The following is a 17,663-nucleotide window of genomic DNA, read 5'->3' as shown; positions in this document are numbered from 1 at the left end:
CATGTTTAAAAAAAAAAGATCCAATATGATCCTATCTCCTCCAGTTATGATCATATCTATGAAAACAATCCACTATGAGACTCCCTGTCATGGCTGCAGAGTTGGTACAAAAAAATCATCCGACTCTGACTCCTCGGTTTATGAAACCACCGAAAATCCGACTCCAGGTACCCGAAAATTGCTCCGACTCCTTGACTCCAACTCCACAGCCCTGCTGGTGATAGTCGGGTTCCTTTCAGATCCTATACCCTGGTCTCCACCATGCTCTTCACCTATAACGAAGACCTGGCTTGATCGGGAGACTGAATGCGTCTTCCCAACTTCAGTTGCCCCCAGAACTTTTGCATGCCATGTATAAGATCTGAGGCAGAGGAAACCAACAAGTACCAGATCAGCAAACAGAAGCAAAGTCCAGGAATCAAGCCAGAGGTCAACACCAGATATCAGATGACTGTCAATACAGGGGTTAGACAAACTCAGGGACAATAAGTGAGCCAAGGGTCATAAAATGAATTCAACAACCAAACAGATAATACAATGGGCAGGGGTCAAACAAAGGCGTAGTAAGGCAAGCAGAGGTCAAGACAGATAGTAATCCAAATAGGGTTGTAACAAAAAGCAATTTGAACACACCCAGGCAGCAGTATAGCACACTACTATAAGCTGTCAAGGCCTGGGTAATGTTTACAGGCAGGTGACAGAACTTTATACCATTTGTGACCAATCAGAGTGGGACTACTAGTCCCATCAGCCTCAGGCTGCATGACAACAAAGGAACCTATTGGTTAATCAGTGGTGTAGCAATAGGGTATGCAGAGGTTGCGACCACACTGGGGCCCTAAGGGGACCTTCCCTCAACAGTTGGACAGATTGTTGGTAGGTGTGTATGAACCTTTAAACATCCAGAAGAGGGGTAGGGAACCTATGGCTCCTGAGCCAGATGTGGCTCTTTTGATGGCTACATCTGGCTCACAGTTAGGGGTTGAATCACTAAGCTACAGCGGTATCGTCACCATAAAAATCAAATTTCAACAGCAACTGGTCTGAGTGTATTAAGTGATAAAGATGCTAATCCTGCATTCAAAACTTTCAAAACTTTTTTTGCTGTTATGATTTGGAGTTATCACATACTTAAGGAACACTGGACCTTTAGTAGTGGTGCCAAAGAATTGCATGCTGGGGGTTCTTTTTATCTATAATCTATTACTCCTCTTCCCTTTATTTCCCTGCCAGTTTCTTATCTGAAACCTAATCCCCTACTCACTTGTGTTTACAAGCAAGGCTGAGGCGACTCAGCGATTGGAGGAGACAAGAAAAAAAGTAAAGGGCAGAAATGACATCACGAGTTAGCCTTAACTGTGGGCAAAAGACATGGTTCCCACCAGGAACAGAATTCTCGTCATTTACTATATATGGGCAGTACGGTGGCGTAGTGGTTAGCTCTCTCGCCTTGCAGCGCTGGGTCCCTGGTTCGAATCCCAGCCAGGGTACTATCTGCAAAGAGTTTGTATGTTCTCTCCGTGTCTGCGTGGGTTTCCTCCGGGCACTCCGGTTTCCTCTCACATTCCAAAAACATACGGATAAGTTAATTGGCTCCCTCTAAAATTGGCCCTAGACTACAGTACTTACACTACATAATATAGACATATGGCAATGGTAGGGATTAGTTTGTGAGCTCCTTTGAGGGACAGTTAGTGACAAGACAATATATATATATATATACACTGTACAGCGCTGCGTAATATGTCGGCGCTATATAAATACTAAAATAATAATAATATAACATTCACTGAAATCAAAACGTGGACAGTATAATACATGTCTTATGTAAGTAGATCAAGTATTTATCTACTTATATATGTGTTTTTTTCCCTGGCATAGTATGGCTGATCCTACCGCTTTAAGCAGCGCAGCTCAGTGTGACAGTGCGAGTAACATCTTCAAAGTAGACACACTACTGCTGTAGCATGCACAGCAGTAGTGTACTGTAGCATACTTACTTGTGCCCCCCCCCCCCCCCCAAAACAAATAGCTGCTCCAATTGTCCCACCCTGGACCCTGTTAGGTCCAGTGACTTTGTAGGATGAGATCCCCTCACTTTGATTGGCCCAATAGGCTGTCTGTCACTTAGCGGAGATCTCATCCTTGAAAGTGAATCAACCCCCAAGTCAGCTCGCTAATTGTACAAGCTGTTAGTCGGTATTTCTCTTGTCTGGCACCTGAGAAATCAGGGATGTGAGCCCTCTGCTGCACATGCGCACTGTCCCAGTTTGAAACATATTGTATGGCTCTCACGAAATTACATTTTAAAATCTGTGGCGTTTATGGCTCTCTCAGCCAAAAAGGTTCCTGACCTCTGGTCTAGAGCAAGTGTTGTCTCCTGAAATATAATTTTGAATCTTCAGTTTAAAATACGGTAACTTTTCAGCACTTTGCAATTGAAAAAATACCAAAAGTAGGTGAAAAAAAGTACTGTCAAAATAATTTTGTGAGTCTTCTTGCTTCCTGGTGGCTAAAACGGCATTTTATTGACAAGGAGTAAAAATATCAACTTGAAGAAAACAAAGGAGAAAAAGTTCATTGCACATGGGCCACAAAGGGCTCTATTCATAAAAGGTTACCGCAAGTTTTCCGCTCAAAACAGCGGATTTTCCCGTCCATTTAGCAAAGTGGGCATTCATAAAAGCTGTTCCCGCATGAAAATCTAAAATCCCCCAGCAGAGCGAGAAATTTCCGCCCTCTCCGGTGTTTTTCTAGATTTATCTAGAAAAAAGTAACAAAATGGCCATTCATGAAGATTAGAGGAAGCGGTATGTGGACGGGAAATACCGCTTCCTCTGATTTTGCGGATTACATACAAGTGAATGGGACAGACCTCCCAGAGAGAGCAGTGCACGGAGGGACTCTGCTGGCTTCAGTGTTTCCGCATGCCTTCCGACAGCTTACCGCCAGCCTTCAGCGGGAGATCTCCGCTCTTGCATCGCAGCTGGCAACATTTTTTTGAATGACCACCCAGAAGTGTAAAATACCGCTGCGGTATTTTACCTCTACGAGTATTTACGCCACAAGTTTTTTATGAATAGAGCCCAAAGTCTCAGGAAGGTTAAAGTAAAACTGTAATTCCTAAAAAATAAAAGGCCCCAGCATCCACGGTAACCCCAAAGACTGAAACAGACAGAAACTTAAAGAGGAACTCCAGTGAAAATAATGTCATAAAAAAATGCTTCATCTTTACAATAATTATGTATAAATGATTTAGTCACTGTTTGCCCATTGTAAAATCTTTCCTCTCCCTGATTTACATTCTGACATTTACCACATGGTGACATTATTACTGCTGGCAGGTGATGTCAGTGGAAACAGGAAACTGTCAGGACCTCAGTGCTGTGAGGCGCTGACATCACACTGTAGGAGGGGTTTCACCACAATATCAGCCATACAGAGCCCTGTGATGATCCGTTTGTGAAAAGGAAAAGATTTCTCATGGTAAAGGGGGTATCGGCTACTGATTGGGATGAAGGTCAATTCTTGGTCACGGTTTCTCTTTAAAGGGAACCTAAGATGAATAAAAAACTAAAATGCATATGTCACAGGAGCCCCACTGGCCGTGAACACGCAAAACCTTCCGATCCGATTCTAGCACACAGATTGAGAGCTATGGACGCAATCTGCGTAGAATTGGCGGAGTTTGAGCGTCACGACGCAGTAGGGAGCCTGTGAGGTTACGAAAATACACTTTTACTCCAACCCAGGGGTAGATCTGCCACCATCTCTGTTTTCTATCAGCCCAGAGAAAACTGCTAACTGGCTATAGACCTGTGAAACAAAAAAACGGTTAAAACTGTGCAATTCCTATCTATCTATCAAAACAGTAGCGTCCCTTCGGAAGTTTAGGTCTCGTCTGTGTATACTGAATAGCAGGTTTACTGAGAGGTAAAGACCTTTTAAGAAGCCTTTATTTGTTACAATATAAATAATTAATATATACAGACAATCGTGAACAATTAAACGATGAGAGACAGTGATAACACAGTACATAAAAGAAAAAGGGATAAAAAGAACGAATACTTATGATTCTGTGGAAAGTCCGTTCGGGAAAAGACAAAGTTCCTTTGTTGCAGTCCGTTCGCAATATGGCCGAACCACACGGCCGTTGCTCCGCCTACAAGATGGCCACTGCTATTTCCCCAAGCAGTGGCAGTCTTTTCGGTATGATGGAAAGTGGGGGAAATCTCTGGGAGTCCTCATGCAATCAGTTTTGAGCACTGACATTTCTGGGCGGAGTCTCAAGCTCAGCCCAGGGGCGTGTCAGGCAGTGAGTTCTCTGGGGAGGAACTTCCAACCATCCACAAAATATGTCCAATTTCATATCCCGCCGGGGGTTTGTCGCACATGCAAACCGATTTCATATTCAGAGTGGGCTGAAAATACACGTTCATAGGACATCAAACTTGCAATATTTGGGGCGCACGGGGACCCCATTATTCATATCTCAGCCCCTGCTCGGGTTACCTGGCTATGTCTAGTATCACCATCTTCTACAGAATTAGGGAAACAAAATTATGTAATTTTCATATTCCTCCCATGGATGGTATTTGCAAAATGTGACAAAGTTATCAACACCATGCATTCCATACTCAGTTTAGTCGGTGCCGTCAAGACTGGGGGGAATGTAGGTGTCAATAGACCTCATGCTGTGCTAGCTTCCCCTGTTGAATAGACTCTGTTGGTATTTCAGCTCTGCCCAATTAGCACATTAGTGTCACCAGAGCTTTTCCGGGAGCCTTAACAGGATTTCTTGCTAAACCAGGTTGCTTTAGCCATATGCTAACGCAGGCCCATTCAGCCCTCATGGCAAAAGGGGGGGGGGGGGAAGGCAGGAAGGAAAAACTTCTATTTTAAAAATAAAGAATGTCAGTTTTCCGATCACGGTTGCGATCGGACAATCGGCCGCGAATCCTCGGACGACTGGGCGTCGCCCGGCGTCACACATACATACCTGGGGCTTCCTCCAGCCCCCGCTGGCCTGATCGCCCCCTTGGTGCGGTCCTTGATCTTCTGTAAGGGGCCCCGGTATCTTGGCCAGTCTGGGCTGATTACACATGCACTGCCTGATCTACCCTGGGCGCCTCCTACCCTACTGCGTCTGCCTCGCTCTCCCCGACCAGGGGATCCCACCTTCACAGGTGGTCCTTTCCAAGACGCTGCGACCTTCACCCAACTCTCACAAGGCCAAGTGGGGACGGTACTTCTTCTTGTCTGTTTTACATCTTCACCTGGAAATCAACAATAATACACCAGATTGGGCTCCCGGTGTCAATCTGTCTTTTTTTATCTCCTCTACAAACCTTTATGATTATACAGAACCCTCTGTACAAAATATGGTTATATATTACTCTCTGTACAAGGCATACTGGAGAAAATGGTTATAAAAAAAACTATATGAGAAATATGTAGAAACCTGTGCTATGAAGGCAATGGAGAGAATGCTAGCTTTCCACACCTCCAGGCAATGTGTGCTACCCACCACGCTGCCTCTGCACCTTCTGCTTCAATCTACAATGCTTTACATTCCAATCACGTGCTGACATTTTTATGTACTCTGGAGACAGCATCTTGGTCAGAACGCTATCTGCATGAAGTTTGTATGTTCTTGTGTTTGCGTGGGTTTCCCCCAGGCACTCTGGTTCCCCGTAAAACCTGCCTTAGGGAGTGTACACACTGCTGCACTTGCGTTGCATTCTTAAAATTGCATGCAATTTTTAAATTGCAAAGCCTTCATGAAAATAGAAAAATCGCATCGCACCAGTGTGTACAGGTCTTCATGATTTTCATGGCTTTTCAAAAGACCTTGCAATTAAAAAACGCATGCGATTTTAAAAGTGCGGCAGTGTCTACAGGCCCTTAGCGTATGATCACAAGCATTGCACCAGCAACTACAGCAGAGGTCAGGCTTTGAACTCTACCGAAGGACAGCCGGTGACATGACCATGTACTCTAGAAAGCGCTTCAGAAATGTTTAGCATGATATAATTACTAGCACTGGTCCTTTAACTTAAAAAAAAATAATAACCCAATATACCCTGCCCGTGGGTGGGGAGGAGGGTGCCCGTGGGTGGGGAGGAGGGTGCCACTGGAGAGGAGGCAAAAAAAAAAATGATCGAGGCGCCAGCTACGCAGATGCGGTTTGTGGGATGCGGGTCCGGCATCCTATTTCTCCCTCCCTCTGAATGTGCCCCCCGTGACCCCATTTGCAGAGCAAAGTATGCGAAGCGGAGTGGGCTGTCATCTTACCATTGATCCTCTGCTTCCTATGACAGCCCGCTCCGCTGCACAAACGTACTCTGCAAGCATGGGGGACACAGGGGGGCACATTCGGAGAAATATGTTGCCATACCCACATCGGCGCGGCTGGGGTCATAGCGGGACAGCCCTCCCAAATTGTAACACTCCCGCAGGATTCAGGACACTTGGGGGGCTTGAGCCTGCCCATTTAAAAACGGGCACAGCCGCTACACTCCTTACACCACCACCACCCCCTGCCCCAACATCCACACGATCAGCGCGCACACACCTGCCCAGTCCTCCTATACTGTCCGACGTCTGTGCGCGCTGGCAAAAGAGGCACTGACACAGGGACAGATGAGGACGCAGGGGTTTTATTATATAGGACTGGCAGACCTAAGCCCGTTAAAAAAAACGGCTCTAGGTGTCACCGTCGCAGCATTACAGCACGCATGCGAGCACCTGTCCACTGTCCTGCCACGCACACGCACGCGCCCGTCTGGGCTAGCCCGCCCCCTGTCCCAATGGCTGTCAGTGCTGGACATACGCAGTGGTGCAAAAGCACTGACACAGGGACATGGGACGCAGGGACAATATATAAAGAGATTATATAAAGCATTCTATAGCAATGCATAATAACATCATTCTCAGTGCAAGGCAAAATTGTAAGATATCTTTGCACACACACGTTTCTCAAAGCAGATTATAAATCTGTGATTTCAAAGACCTCTATATATGAGGCACCTTGAAGGATGTGATTGGATGGATTGCATGCATAAAATGCAGGGTTGACGGGTAATTGCAGCTTTTCAGCGCTGGGCGGATCATGTGACACGGTGGGAGGAAGGGGAAATTGACGGTCGCCATGGAGACTGAATTCTCACCCATCTAAGAATTTCCCGCCCCTCCCCCCAGCTGCTATAAATTGCAGAACAGGCTCCACCTCTGATTTCGCCCTATCGTTGTACCGCTGCCCATCCCCCTCCGCTCATGTCCGCCGCTTCCTGCTATTATGTTCACATCCCGCCTTCTTCTCGCAGCCAATCCTCGCTCGCAAGCCCTTCCCCCCCGTGCTGTCTCCACCCGCTGACTCCTCCCTGCCCAGACAGCCAATCGCCTGGCAGCTGCCCTCTCCCAGCGGTGAGCCCTCCCCACCTTTGCGCCGCCTCCAGTCTGCTGCCAATCAGCCGACAACCGTTGTCTCCGCCCCCTGCAGGCGAGGCTCCTCCCTCGTGTGGCGGTGACGGGCGGAGCGGAGCACAGAGGAGGATGGAGCGGCCGCTGTTGCCGCCGGGATTGGGGTTACCGGAGGTGAGGCGGGCGGGCTGTGTGCGGTCTCTGGGGGGAGGAGAGAGGGGGTCAGCGCTGTGTGCAAAGTATGGCCGGGGGGACCCCTCATTGGAGTGCAGGAGGGGGGGGGGGGGGTCAGTGTCTAATGTATGGCGAGTGCCCTGCGCTATGTATACAGCTCTATCAATGTATATGTGTGTTACTCAGCACTGTGTACAGCTTATAGATGTATAGAGGATCTCGCTGCTCTGTGTGTGCAGCCAGACACGGTATACAATATGTATGTATATATATATATATATATATATATATATATATATATATATATATATATATATATATATATAATGTCTACTCAGTGTTGTGTATATGGGCATCCCTGAGCACTGTGTATAAGGTACAACGGATCGCTGAGCACTTTATATACTGTACATGGGATCTCTCATAGTGCTATGTATTGGGGATCACTGAGCACTTTATATGCTGTATAGGGGATCACTGAGCACTTTATATGCTGTATATATCTCTATACAGTGTATAAAGTGGTCAGTGATCCCCTATACATAGCACTATGAGAGATCCTGACATCCTCGCCTGACAGCTTTGTGTATATGGGTGCCCCTGAGCACTTTATATACTGTATAGAGAATTCTCAGTGCTGTGTATAGGGGGTCCCTGAGCACTTTATATACTGTACATGGGATCTCTCATATTGCTATGTATAGGGGATCACTGAGCACTTTATACACTGTATAGGGGATCTCTTAGTGTTTTGTATAGGGGATCCCTGAACACCTAATATACTTTATATGGCTCTGGTAGTGTTGAGTATAGGGGATCCTGAGCACTTTATATACTGTATAGAGAATTCCCTTTGTTGTGTATACAAGATCCCTGAGCACTGTATATACTGTACAGGGGATCTCTGATAGTGTTGTGTATAGGGAGGTCTCTGAGCACTGTATATACTGTACAGGGGATCTCTGATAGTGTTGTGTATAGGGAGGTCTCTGAGCACTGTAAATACTGTACAGGGGATCTCTGATAGTGTTGTGTATAGGGAGGACTCTGTGCACTGTATATACTGTACAGGGGATCTGTGATAGTGTTGTGTATAGGGAGGTCTCTGAGCATTGTATATGCTGTACAGGGGATCTCTGATAGTGTTGTGTATAGGGAGGACTCTGTGCACTGTATGTACTGTACAGAGGATCTCAGATAGTGTTGTGTATAGGGAGGTCTCTGAGCACTGTAAATACTGTACAGTAAAAAAATGAAATCTTGCAAAAGAAATAACTTTTATTGCCTAACTGATAAAGTTAAATCATGCAAGCTTTCAGGCATCTAGTCCCCTTCTTTGGGCATATTTCCAGTTGTTAGCTGAAGTAAAGCACTGTATACAGGTAAATAGTAAACACAAAGATGACAGTTTGTGCTGGTTACTATTTAGCAGTTAGATGTAATGTTATAAAAGGTATTACTTATACAAGACTTTTTTTTTCCTACCTACATAATTTGTTTGGCTAACACAGTTCATCCATTTTTTTGCTACTATACTGTGCAGGGAATTCCCAGTGCTGAGTATAGGGGAAACCTGAACAGTTTACTGGTATGTACTGTATATGGGATCTTTCATAGTGCGGTGTCCATGTGTACTTTATACAATGTACAGGGGGGTTTCCAGCACTGTGCAGTGCTAGAGGTAGAAAGTGTGTTTTACGCATAACATTTTGGTTTTTAGTGACTATAATGTGATGTAATGTAGGGATGCCCATATAGATGATGCGATTATTGCGTGTGGCGCATGTATGTATGCTACGTGCTGATCATTATTGTATTCCTCACAATCTATGAGATGATAAATGTACATTACAGAGCACACAGCCATATCGTGTGTTAGTGATGTGAAGTTTGACAAGTCAGTTTTAATTTATTCATTTATTTTGCTTTGTAATAAGTGAAACTCCCCTGCGCTAAATCCAATTCAGAAAGTAAATCCATGTATACTGTATATGAAGTAGAAAATGCCTTGACCGACTTACATAAAACTTGGTATACAGATATTTTACTATCTGGGATATGTACTGGAGATCTTGCCCCCCCCCCCCCCCCCCACATCTGGGCGGAATCACAACAGCCAATCAGATTTCACCCATTCATGTAAATAGAAACAATGGAAAAGGCTGCCATTCTCACAGTAATAAAGCCAGAGTCTCCAAACTTGGCACATTTGGTGACTGGGATCAATATTCAGGAAAGTGGGTGGAGCCTGCAACAGCTAATCTAAGTTCACCTATTTATTTTCAAGGAGAATATTTAAATTGCTGTCAATCTTAAACTGTTAATGGTAGAGGCTTCAAACCTGGGTTGGTCATTAGAAAATGGGCGGAGCAACAACCTATCACATTTGTTTGATTTCTAAGGGAAAATTTAAACCGCTTCCATTCTCACATTATTGATGCCAAGGACCCCAAAGCTCACAAACTTGGTCATTGAGTGTGAACTTGGTCAACTGTGTGTCAGGTAGAAAAAGTGGGCGGAGCCAACCACAACTATATACATAGCCGGGCAATAGCAGGGCTTCAGCTAGCGTTTAAATAGCTTATTAAGTGGAACTCCAAACATAAACTAAAATTATTCAGCAGGTAGTACTTATATATTATTATTATTATTATGTATTTATATAGCACTGACATTTTCTGCAGTGCTTTACAGTTTACATAGTCATGTCACTAACTGCACCTCAGGGGATGTTACAATCTAAAGCTGGACATACACTATTCAACTATCCCTCAATTTTGATCTGAATTAATATCAAGTTCTAAAATTGATCGAAAGATAGATTCACAATGTTGGTTTTTAGGCATTTGTAAAATGGTTGATTATGTATCGATTGTAGTATCAATTTATAATTTTTGACCAAAAAAAATGGAGTCATAATTAAATAGTGTATGACAAGCTTAGCCATTTGCATGCTTCTTGTCTCATGTCCCGGTTTCAGTCTAAAGCCCAGTCTACACGATACGATTCTTTGTGCGATTTGATTACGATTTGATTAAATCCGACATGTCCAATCCTGATTCGATTGGATTGGATTTGCCATTGCAAAACAATGGCAAATTAAATTGAATCGAACCGAATCCTTATCGGACATGTCGGATTTAATCGGATCGTAAATAGAATCGTAATCGAATCACACAAAGAATCGTATCGTCTAGATGGGGCTTACAGGTGATCACTAATGATCCAATTTCTAGCAAAAAATAGTTTGAGTGAGCATATAATTATGATCGGAAGAAAAATCGTGCGGCACTTCCTTCTTGGCCGGTGGTCAGACAGGGAACACCGCGCAAAAGTGGTGTTCCCCGAAGGTCTGTTTTTGATGTTGCAATGCGTCGGGCGCGACACATTGCTGATGCTAGTTTGTGGTGAGAAACCAGCCTCAAGCCTTGTACACACCATAGATGGTTTCAGCTGAGGCAGCCATTCATGTTGTTCTCCCACCACACCTTGTCGTGCACCACGCATCGTCCTTCCTACCATCTCCATAGTAACAATGTGTTGCTAGCGTGTAGGCTAGTGACACGTCTGTACAGAACATGTCCCTATACTGTTGCCTAAGTGATTGAATACTTACCCCTGCAGGAGACATTTTTGAAGGTGTGAACTGATCGCTGCCTGAGACACTAAGAGAGGTCGGGGGTCACTGTACATGCGCTACATTCTTTTCACAGGCGGACCTGTAACTTCTGGTTAGTGTACAAGACAAAGGGCCTGTTTACGCTAGTGCCGAATTCATGCTCCTGTGGCAGGGAATGAGCTTGCTCAGTTTGTCTTTATAACTGCACAAGCACAGAATGCTCCAGGTCGAGGGAGCATGATTGAGAAAGGCGCGCAGGCATGCCTGCAGAAGCCAGCAACCACAACTGTGGTCGGTGATCTTATGGAGGGGCTAGTGAGGCACTGGAGTCAACAGAACAGCAACGAGGGACCACATAGACTGCTGGGAGCTGGAAGAGGCCCCAGCTTAGTAAAAATTAACTTTTCCCTTTTTGCTCGGTTATCCTTTGACTCGTTTCATCTCACCGAGGCTGACTCATAAGGTCAAAGGTTAAAGTAAACCTGGACTGAGAGTGATATGGAGGCTGACATGTTTATTTTCTCTTTAAAGAGAACCCGAGGTGGGATTTTATTATGCTAGTGGGGCACAGAGGCTGGTTGTGCACACTAACACCAGCCTCTGTTGCCCCATGGGGTGCCTCAAAGACCCCCCTGCGCGCCGCTATACCCCCTGCAGTGCTAGCGACAATGTTTACCTAAGCGCTGTCTGTCAGCGCCTCTCCCCCGCCTCCTCCTTATCGGCGCTACCCGCCTGTGTCCCTTCCCTCCCGCTGATTGGAGGGAAGTGACGCGGGCGGGTAGCGCCGATACGGAGGAGGCGGGGGAGCGGCGCTGACAGACAGGCATAGGTAAACATTGTGCTGGCGACAAGCTGCGTGTCACCAGCACTGCGGGGGGTATAGCGGCGCGCAGGGAGGTCCTGGAGGCACACCATGGGGCAACAGAGGCTGGTGTTAGTGTGCATAACCAGCCTCTGTGCCCCACTAGCATAATATAATCCCTCCTCGGGTTCTCTTTAAACAATACCAATTGCCTGGTGTCCTGCTGATCTCTGGCTGCAGCGGTGACTAAATCAAATACCTGAAACAAGCATACAGGTAGATACTTATCAGATATTTATCATAAAGATACTTAACCTGTCCGCCGTACTTTGTCATTAGCGCCCCACGTGGCATCCAGTGTTGAAGTATGTGACATCACACACGCACCCCGCGTGCTATAGGCCAGTAGTCACATGGGACCTGAATGCAGAAGTGCGGTGGACACTAGGGGGCGAAGTGACTGGTAAAGTATTTCAGTGCACAGGCATCGGCAGGTACTTATAACATTTGGGAGAGACAGCTGGGGGTTTCGTCGATCATATCATCGCACGCCATTACCGCTGCACACCCAATTGACCACGTCGGCCGTAGATTTCCCAGCATGTCTGATCTAAACTTTTGGCCTATTCCGGCCCGAAACTGATTGATTGGGGAAGCTTGTGCCAGCACCAATTTTCATCCAATACGGTATTTATTGAATGGGATGGTCGATCAGCCGCCAAATCGCTAGATGCATGCCCAGGTCAAGCGTATTCGAGACATGCAGAACAGCCAGGTAATCTGTATTGTTTAACCCATTCAGGTTCCGTGGTTTTCACGAGAGAAATGTTCACCTCCCATTCATTAGCCTATAACTTTATCACTACTTATCACAATTAACTGATCTATATCTTGTTTTTTCCGCCACCAATTAGGCTTTCTTTGGGGGGTACATTTTGCTAAGAGCCACTTTACTGTAAACGCATTTTAACAGGAAGAATAAGAAAAAAATGGAAAAATTCATTATTTCTCAGTTTTCAGCCATTATAGTTTTAAAATAATACATGCCTCCATAATTAAAACTCACGTATTGTATATGCCCATATGTCCCGGTTATTACACCGTTAAAATTATGTCCCTATCACAATGTATGGCGACAATATTTTATTTGGAAATAAAGGTGCATTTTTTCCACTTTGCATCCATCACTATTAACAAGTTTAAAATAAAAAAAAATAGAAATATTTCATCTTTACATTGATATTTAAAAAGTTTAGACCCTTAGGTAAATATTTACATGTTTTTGTTTTTTTTTATTGTAATGGTTTTTTTTATTTATAGTAAACATTTTATTTGGGTAGTTTTGGGAGGGTGGGGGGTAAACAATAGATTTATAATGTAAATGTGTGTTGATTTTAATTCATTTCTATTTTCAGGTGTAGTATTACTTTTTGGCCACAAGATGGCGGCCATGAGTTTGTTTACATGACGTCACTCTAAGCGTAACATACGCTTAGAGTGGCGCATCAGGAAGTGAATGGCCAGAAAAGGCGCAGCTTCCGAGAGAAGCTGTCGCTTTTTCAGCGGGGGAGAGGAATCAGTGATCGGACTTCATAGTCCGATACATTGATTCCCTGACTACCGAATCCGCGGCCGGGAGTGCGCGTGCACGCGCGCGATCGGCCGCGGGGGCGCGCGGTAGCGCACATGGTTTCTGGACGTAGTTTCTACGTCCAGAAACCAAAATAGGTTAAAGTGAACCTCCAGATTAAAAATCTACTCAGCAGCACTGAAATGGCTTGGTGTTTCTTTAACCGTTTCACAGCATCAGAACTTTGTTTTTCTTACCCAAGCCTCATTTTTAGCTGCACAGAAGAAAACTGCCCTGGCATTTTTCCCCTGATGCTGTGCAAAGCATGATGGGATTTCTGATATTGTTGTTCTGCTGTTTTTGGTGCATTTTTTTTTCTTTAATTTTGAATGTGAGATCATGCGCGGCTGTGCGGGGTTATCAGGACAGTGTCGAACTGTATCTCATGCTCCCTTTCACCTCCTTTCAACCAAAAAGATGGCTGCCCCCATGAAAAAGATGCCTGCCCCCATGAAATCACAAACTTTTGCTTGTTCTTTTAAAACAGGGTGGGTAAGAGATTATATTACCTATCTATTTTAATTAACATGACTAATGTAACTTAATGACAGTATGTTTGTTTAGGCTCAAGTTCCCCTTTAAAAGGAAACTAGTCAGCCTTCATATCCCTCTCGGTTCAGTTGTGCTTTTGCAGTGTTCCCCAATCCTGTCCTCAAGGCCCACCAACAGTGCATGTTTTGTGGAAATCCACTGAGGTAGTTAATCAGCTCTGCTGAGACACTAATTACCTCACCTGTGCATGCTTGTGGTTTTCTGCAAAACATGTACTGTTGGTGGGCATTGAGGACAGGGTTTGGGAACTATAGTTTTAAAGTACTCCTGAACTGATAATTACCCTTTAAAAAAAAAAAAAATCATCATAACTCGCCTACTCCAGGTTCCCCTCGCTGTCTTTTCCATCCCGTCAGCTCTTTGCCACAGGGAACTCTCGTGAACCCCTACTTCGGATCAACGCCATTGCTGTGAAAATGCGGATGTTTACAAGAGAACACTGCGGCAGAACTGGAGAGCTGACGCGGCCGAAAAGACAGTGAGGGGAACCTGAAGTAGGTGAGTTATGATACGTTTTTTTTTTTATTAGACCGGTCATTAATTATGGCATGAAGCGGACATGAGGGGGCGGTACAAGTGGGTGTGATCGAGGGAGTTATAGGGCAGTACCTAGGGACAACAGGGGAGGATAACTGCCACCTCCTCCACGCCCATATACGACATTTGTACCAGTTGAATATTGTATAGTACTGCGGGGACCCCTCGGGGCACTGAATAGTGAGGATGGTGCTGATGCAAACAAACCATTCTTTATAGCATGCAAACCATCCTTCTCAGATCAGAAGTACAGCATTTCAATGATCATTAACTGGATCGATTTTCCCATGATAACTTCAGAAAATGGAACAGACGTGACAGAAATAATTAGGCCTGAACGATTTTAGGAAAAAATTGAATTGAGCGATTTCTGTCTGAAATTGCGATTTCGATTCGCGATTTTCTTTAAATCAAGCTTTGTTCCTTTCTGTGCCTGTTTGTTCCAACTCTGTCCCCTGTCTCTCTTTGTGCCCCCTTTGCCTCTTTATGCCTTCTGAGTCTCTCTTGCCCCCTTTGTGTCTCTGTGCCCGCTCTGTGTCTCTCTCTGTGCCTCCTCGGTGCCCGCTCTGTCTCTAGGCCAACTCTGTGTCTCCTCTGTCTCCTACGCTGCATGCAGTATTCCAGTCGGGAGGTAATGAAGGCATGAACTAAAGATGGTAGATCTTCTGGGGGGGGGGGGGGGGGGTGAGGTGCTTGATTTTTGCAATGTTCTTAAGGTGAAAATAGGATGATTTCACCACAGCAGAGATTTGAGTTCTGAAGTTTAACTCTCCATCAATTAGAACTCCCAGGCTACTTACATGATCAGAGCTGCGTAGATCCGTGCCTCCTATTCCCAGTGGTGAAGACTGCAAGTTAAGTTGTTTTGTTGTCATGCGCTGCCCTCCGATCAGAAGGACTTCAGTTTTGTCTGCATTCAGTTTCAGCCAGTTGTCATTCATCCATTGCTGTAGTTCACGTAAGCAGGCGTTTATAGTTGGAGTTGGGTCTGTCACACCAGACTTGAAGGAAAGATGGTGTCGTCCGCATAGCAGTGGTATGTCAGGCCATGTTTTTGGATTAGTTTTCCAAGCGGTAACATGTAAATCGTGAAAAGCAGGGGAGAGAGAGGATTGAGCCCTGGGGCACCCCATACTTAAGTGATACAGGGGTGGACAGGAAGGGCCCCATAGACACTTTTTGGGTTCTGCCACTCAAGAAGAATTGGAACCACTGAAGAACAATGCCATCAATGCCGCAGTATTCCTGTAGCCTGTTTATCAAGATGTCATGGTCAACTGTGTCAAAGGCTGCAGAAAGGTCTAGCAGTATGAGGATCAAGCACTCTCCTCTGTCTCTTGCCATGAGCAGGTGGTTGCATATTTGGATGAGGGCAGTTTCAGTGCTGTGGTGTTTCCTGAAGCCAGACTGGAATGGGTCATAACTGTTGTTTTGTAGGATTTTGTCTTCTAGCTGGAGAGGTATACAGCTTTTTCAATTAGCTTTCCCAGAAAGGGGAGGTTAGAGACAGGTCTGTAGCTGGTCATTGCATCTGGGTCCAGGGAGGGTTTTTTGAGGAGAGGCCTGATGATTGCTTCCTTCAGTAAAGCAGGAAATATCTAAGGTGTCAGTGCATCACAGCACATCCCGGGAGTGGTACTGCTCCTCTGTATAATGCTGGCATTGTATAAACTCTGTCTAATAATAGTTGGCAGCTGGATTTTAACTTGGCTGCTGTCCTATATTTTCAGTAATACTTTGTTTCTGGCATGACGTGTCTGCCTGTGGCTCACTTCTTGCGCCGCTGTAGTCCTGGCAGTAATGTACGGGACCCACACTGGGAAACTGGCTGTACACAGCCTACACTGGATGACGCACTGCTGTGCCTGCTGACAAACAGGGCTGTGGAGTTGGAGTCGGAGAATATCCACCGCCCTGGTAATTATTAGACTAAGGAGTCGAGGAGTTAGTCTGAGCCATTTTCGCTGGAGTCTGAGTCGGTGGTCTCATAAACTGAGGAGTTGGAGTCGGAAGATTTTTGTACTGGCTCCACAGTCCTGCCAACCAAGGAAACTATTCTCGGCCCCTCTCATCCTGCAAATAGACTCTTACTGGTCAAAGGACACCAGAGGAGAAAATACACTAATGCACAAAACAATTATATCTCTCTTCCTTCTCCTAAAATGACTTTTTATGATCCACAGTTTTATGTTTAAATCTACTTTTTAAGTTTTAACTGTTTTGTTTTGCTCATTGACACATCCATTGAAGTATGCCAGAGCTCAAATCGATGAACTATTGACCCTTTTTATCTCTTTCCTGCTCTCAGAAGCCATTTTCTACTAGGACAGTGTTTTATAGTTGGAATTTCTTATCAGTGAGGGTCACACTGTACTAACTTCCTGTCTGAGTCAGGACTGAGTCAGCCACTTACATACCTGATATTTAACTCTTTCAGGCAGAGAAAGAAAAAAAGGAACACCGCATAGTTATTTGTGTGCTAGGCACTGTGCATACCCATGTCTATCTCATCATGTCACATGTCACCTCGGGTATCCTTTAACAGCAGTGAGCTGTAAGGGGGCATTCAAGCTGTTCCAGCGGTCTATGCATGGGATTAGTTGCAGCATGATTCTGCATTTGAATACCCAAGCAGCTCGGTATGACCTAAAACCACTAGGAAAGTATAGGGGACCGAAAGCTACTAAAAAGCAATGCTTAGTGTGGTTTGCCTTTTTAAAACCGAGTATTTGCAATAACTTTAAAGGGGGCTCTTAAAGTGGATCCGAGAAACTTTTTACTCATTGCATAATTGTGTTCCTTTCATATAGTTTATAGGGCATTCCTCAAGCCAAATACTTGTTTTGTTGTATTACTCTAATTTCCTATAAACTAAACAAGCCTCGCCCACAGCTCCTTTTGTGTCTTGGTACTGTAGCAAGGGCTTA

General features: G+C 45.0%; 1 protein-coding gene across 1 annotated transcript in view; it reads left to right on the top strand.

Moving 5' to 3' along the window:
* Window positions 1-7,505: 7,505 nt before the first annotated feature.
* LOC137518069 (uncharacterized) overlaps window positions 7,506-17,663 on the top strand; it is a 62,036-nt gene continuing 51,878 nt past the window's right edge. The window contains exon 1 of the mRNA XM_068235313.1: window positions 7,506-7,596. Coding sequence (XP_068091414.1) covers window positions 7,555-7,596 — 42 coding nt within the window. The 5' untranslated portion in view covers window positions 7,506-7,554. The remainder of the gene's footprint in view (window positions 7,597-17,663) is intronic.

This window comes from Hyperolius riggenbachi, chromosome 5, assembly GCF_040937935.1.
Source record: "Hyperolius riggenbachi isolate aHypRig1 chromosome 5, aHypRig1.pri, whole genome shotgun sequence".
Lineage (NCBI taxonomy): Eukaryota > Metazoa > Chordata > Amphibia > Anura > Hyperoliidae > Hyperolius > Hyperolius riggenbachi.
The sequence above is the reverse complement of the archived record's forward strand: the minus strand, read 5'-3'. Positions and strand labels throughout refer to the sequence as shown.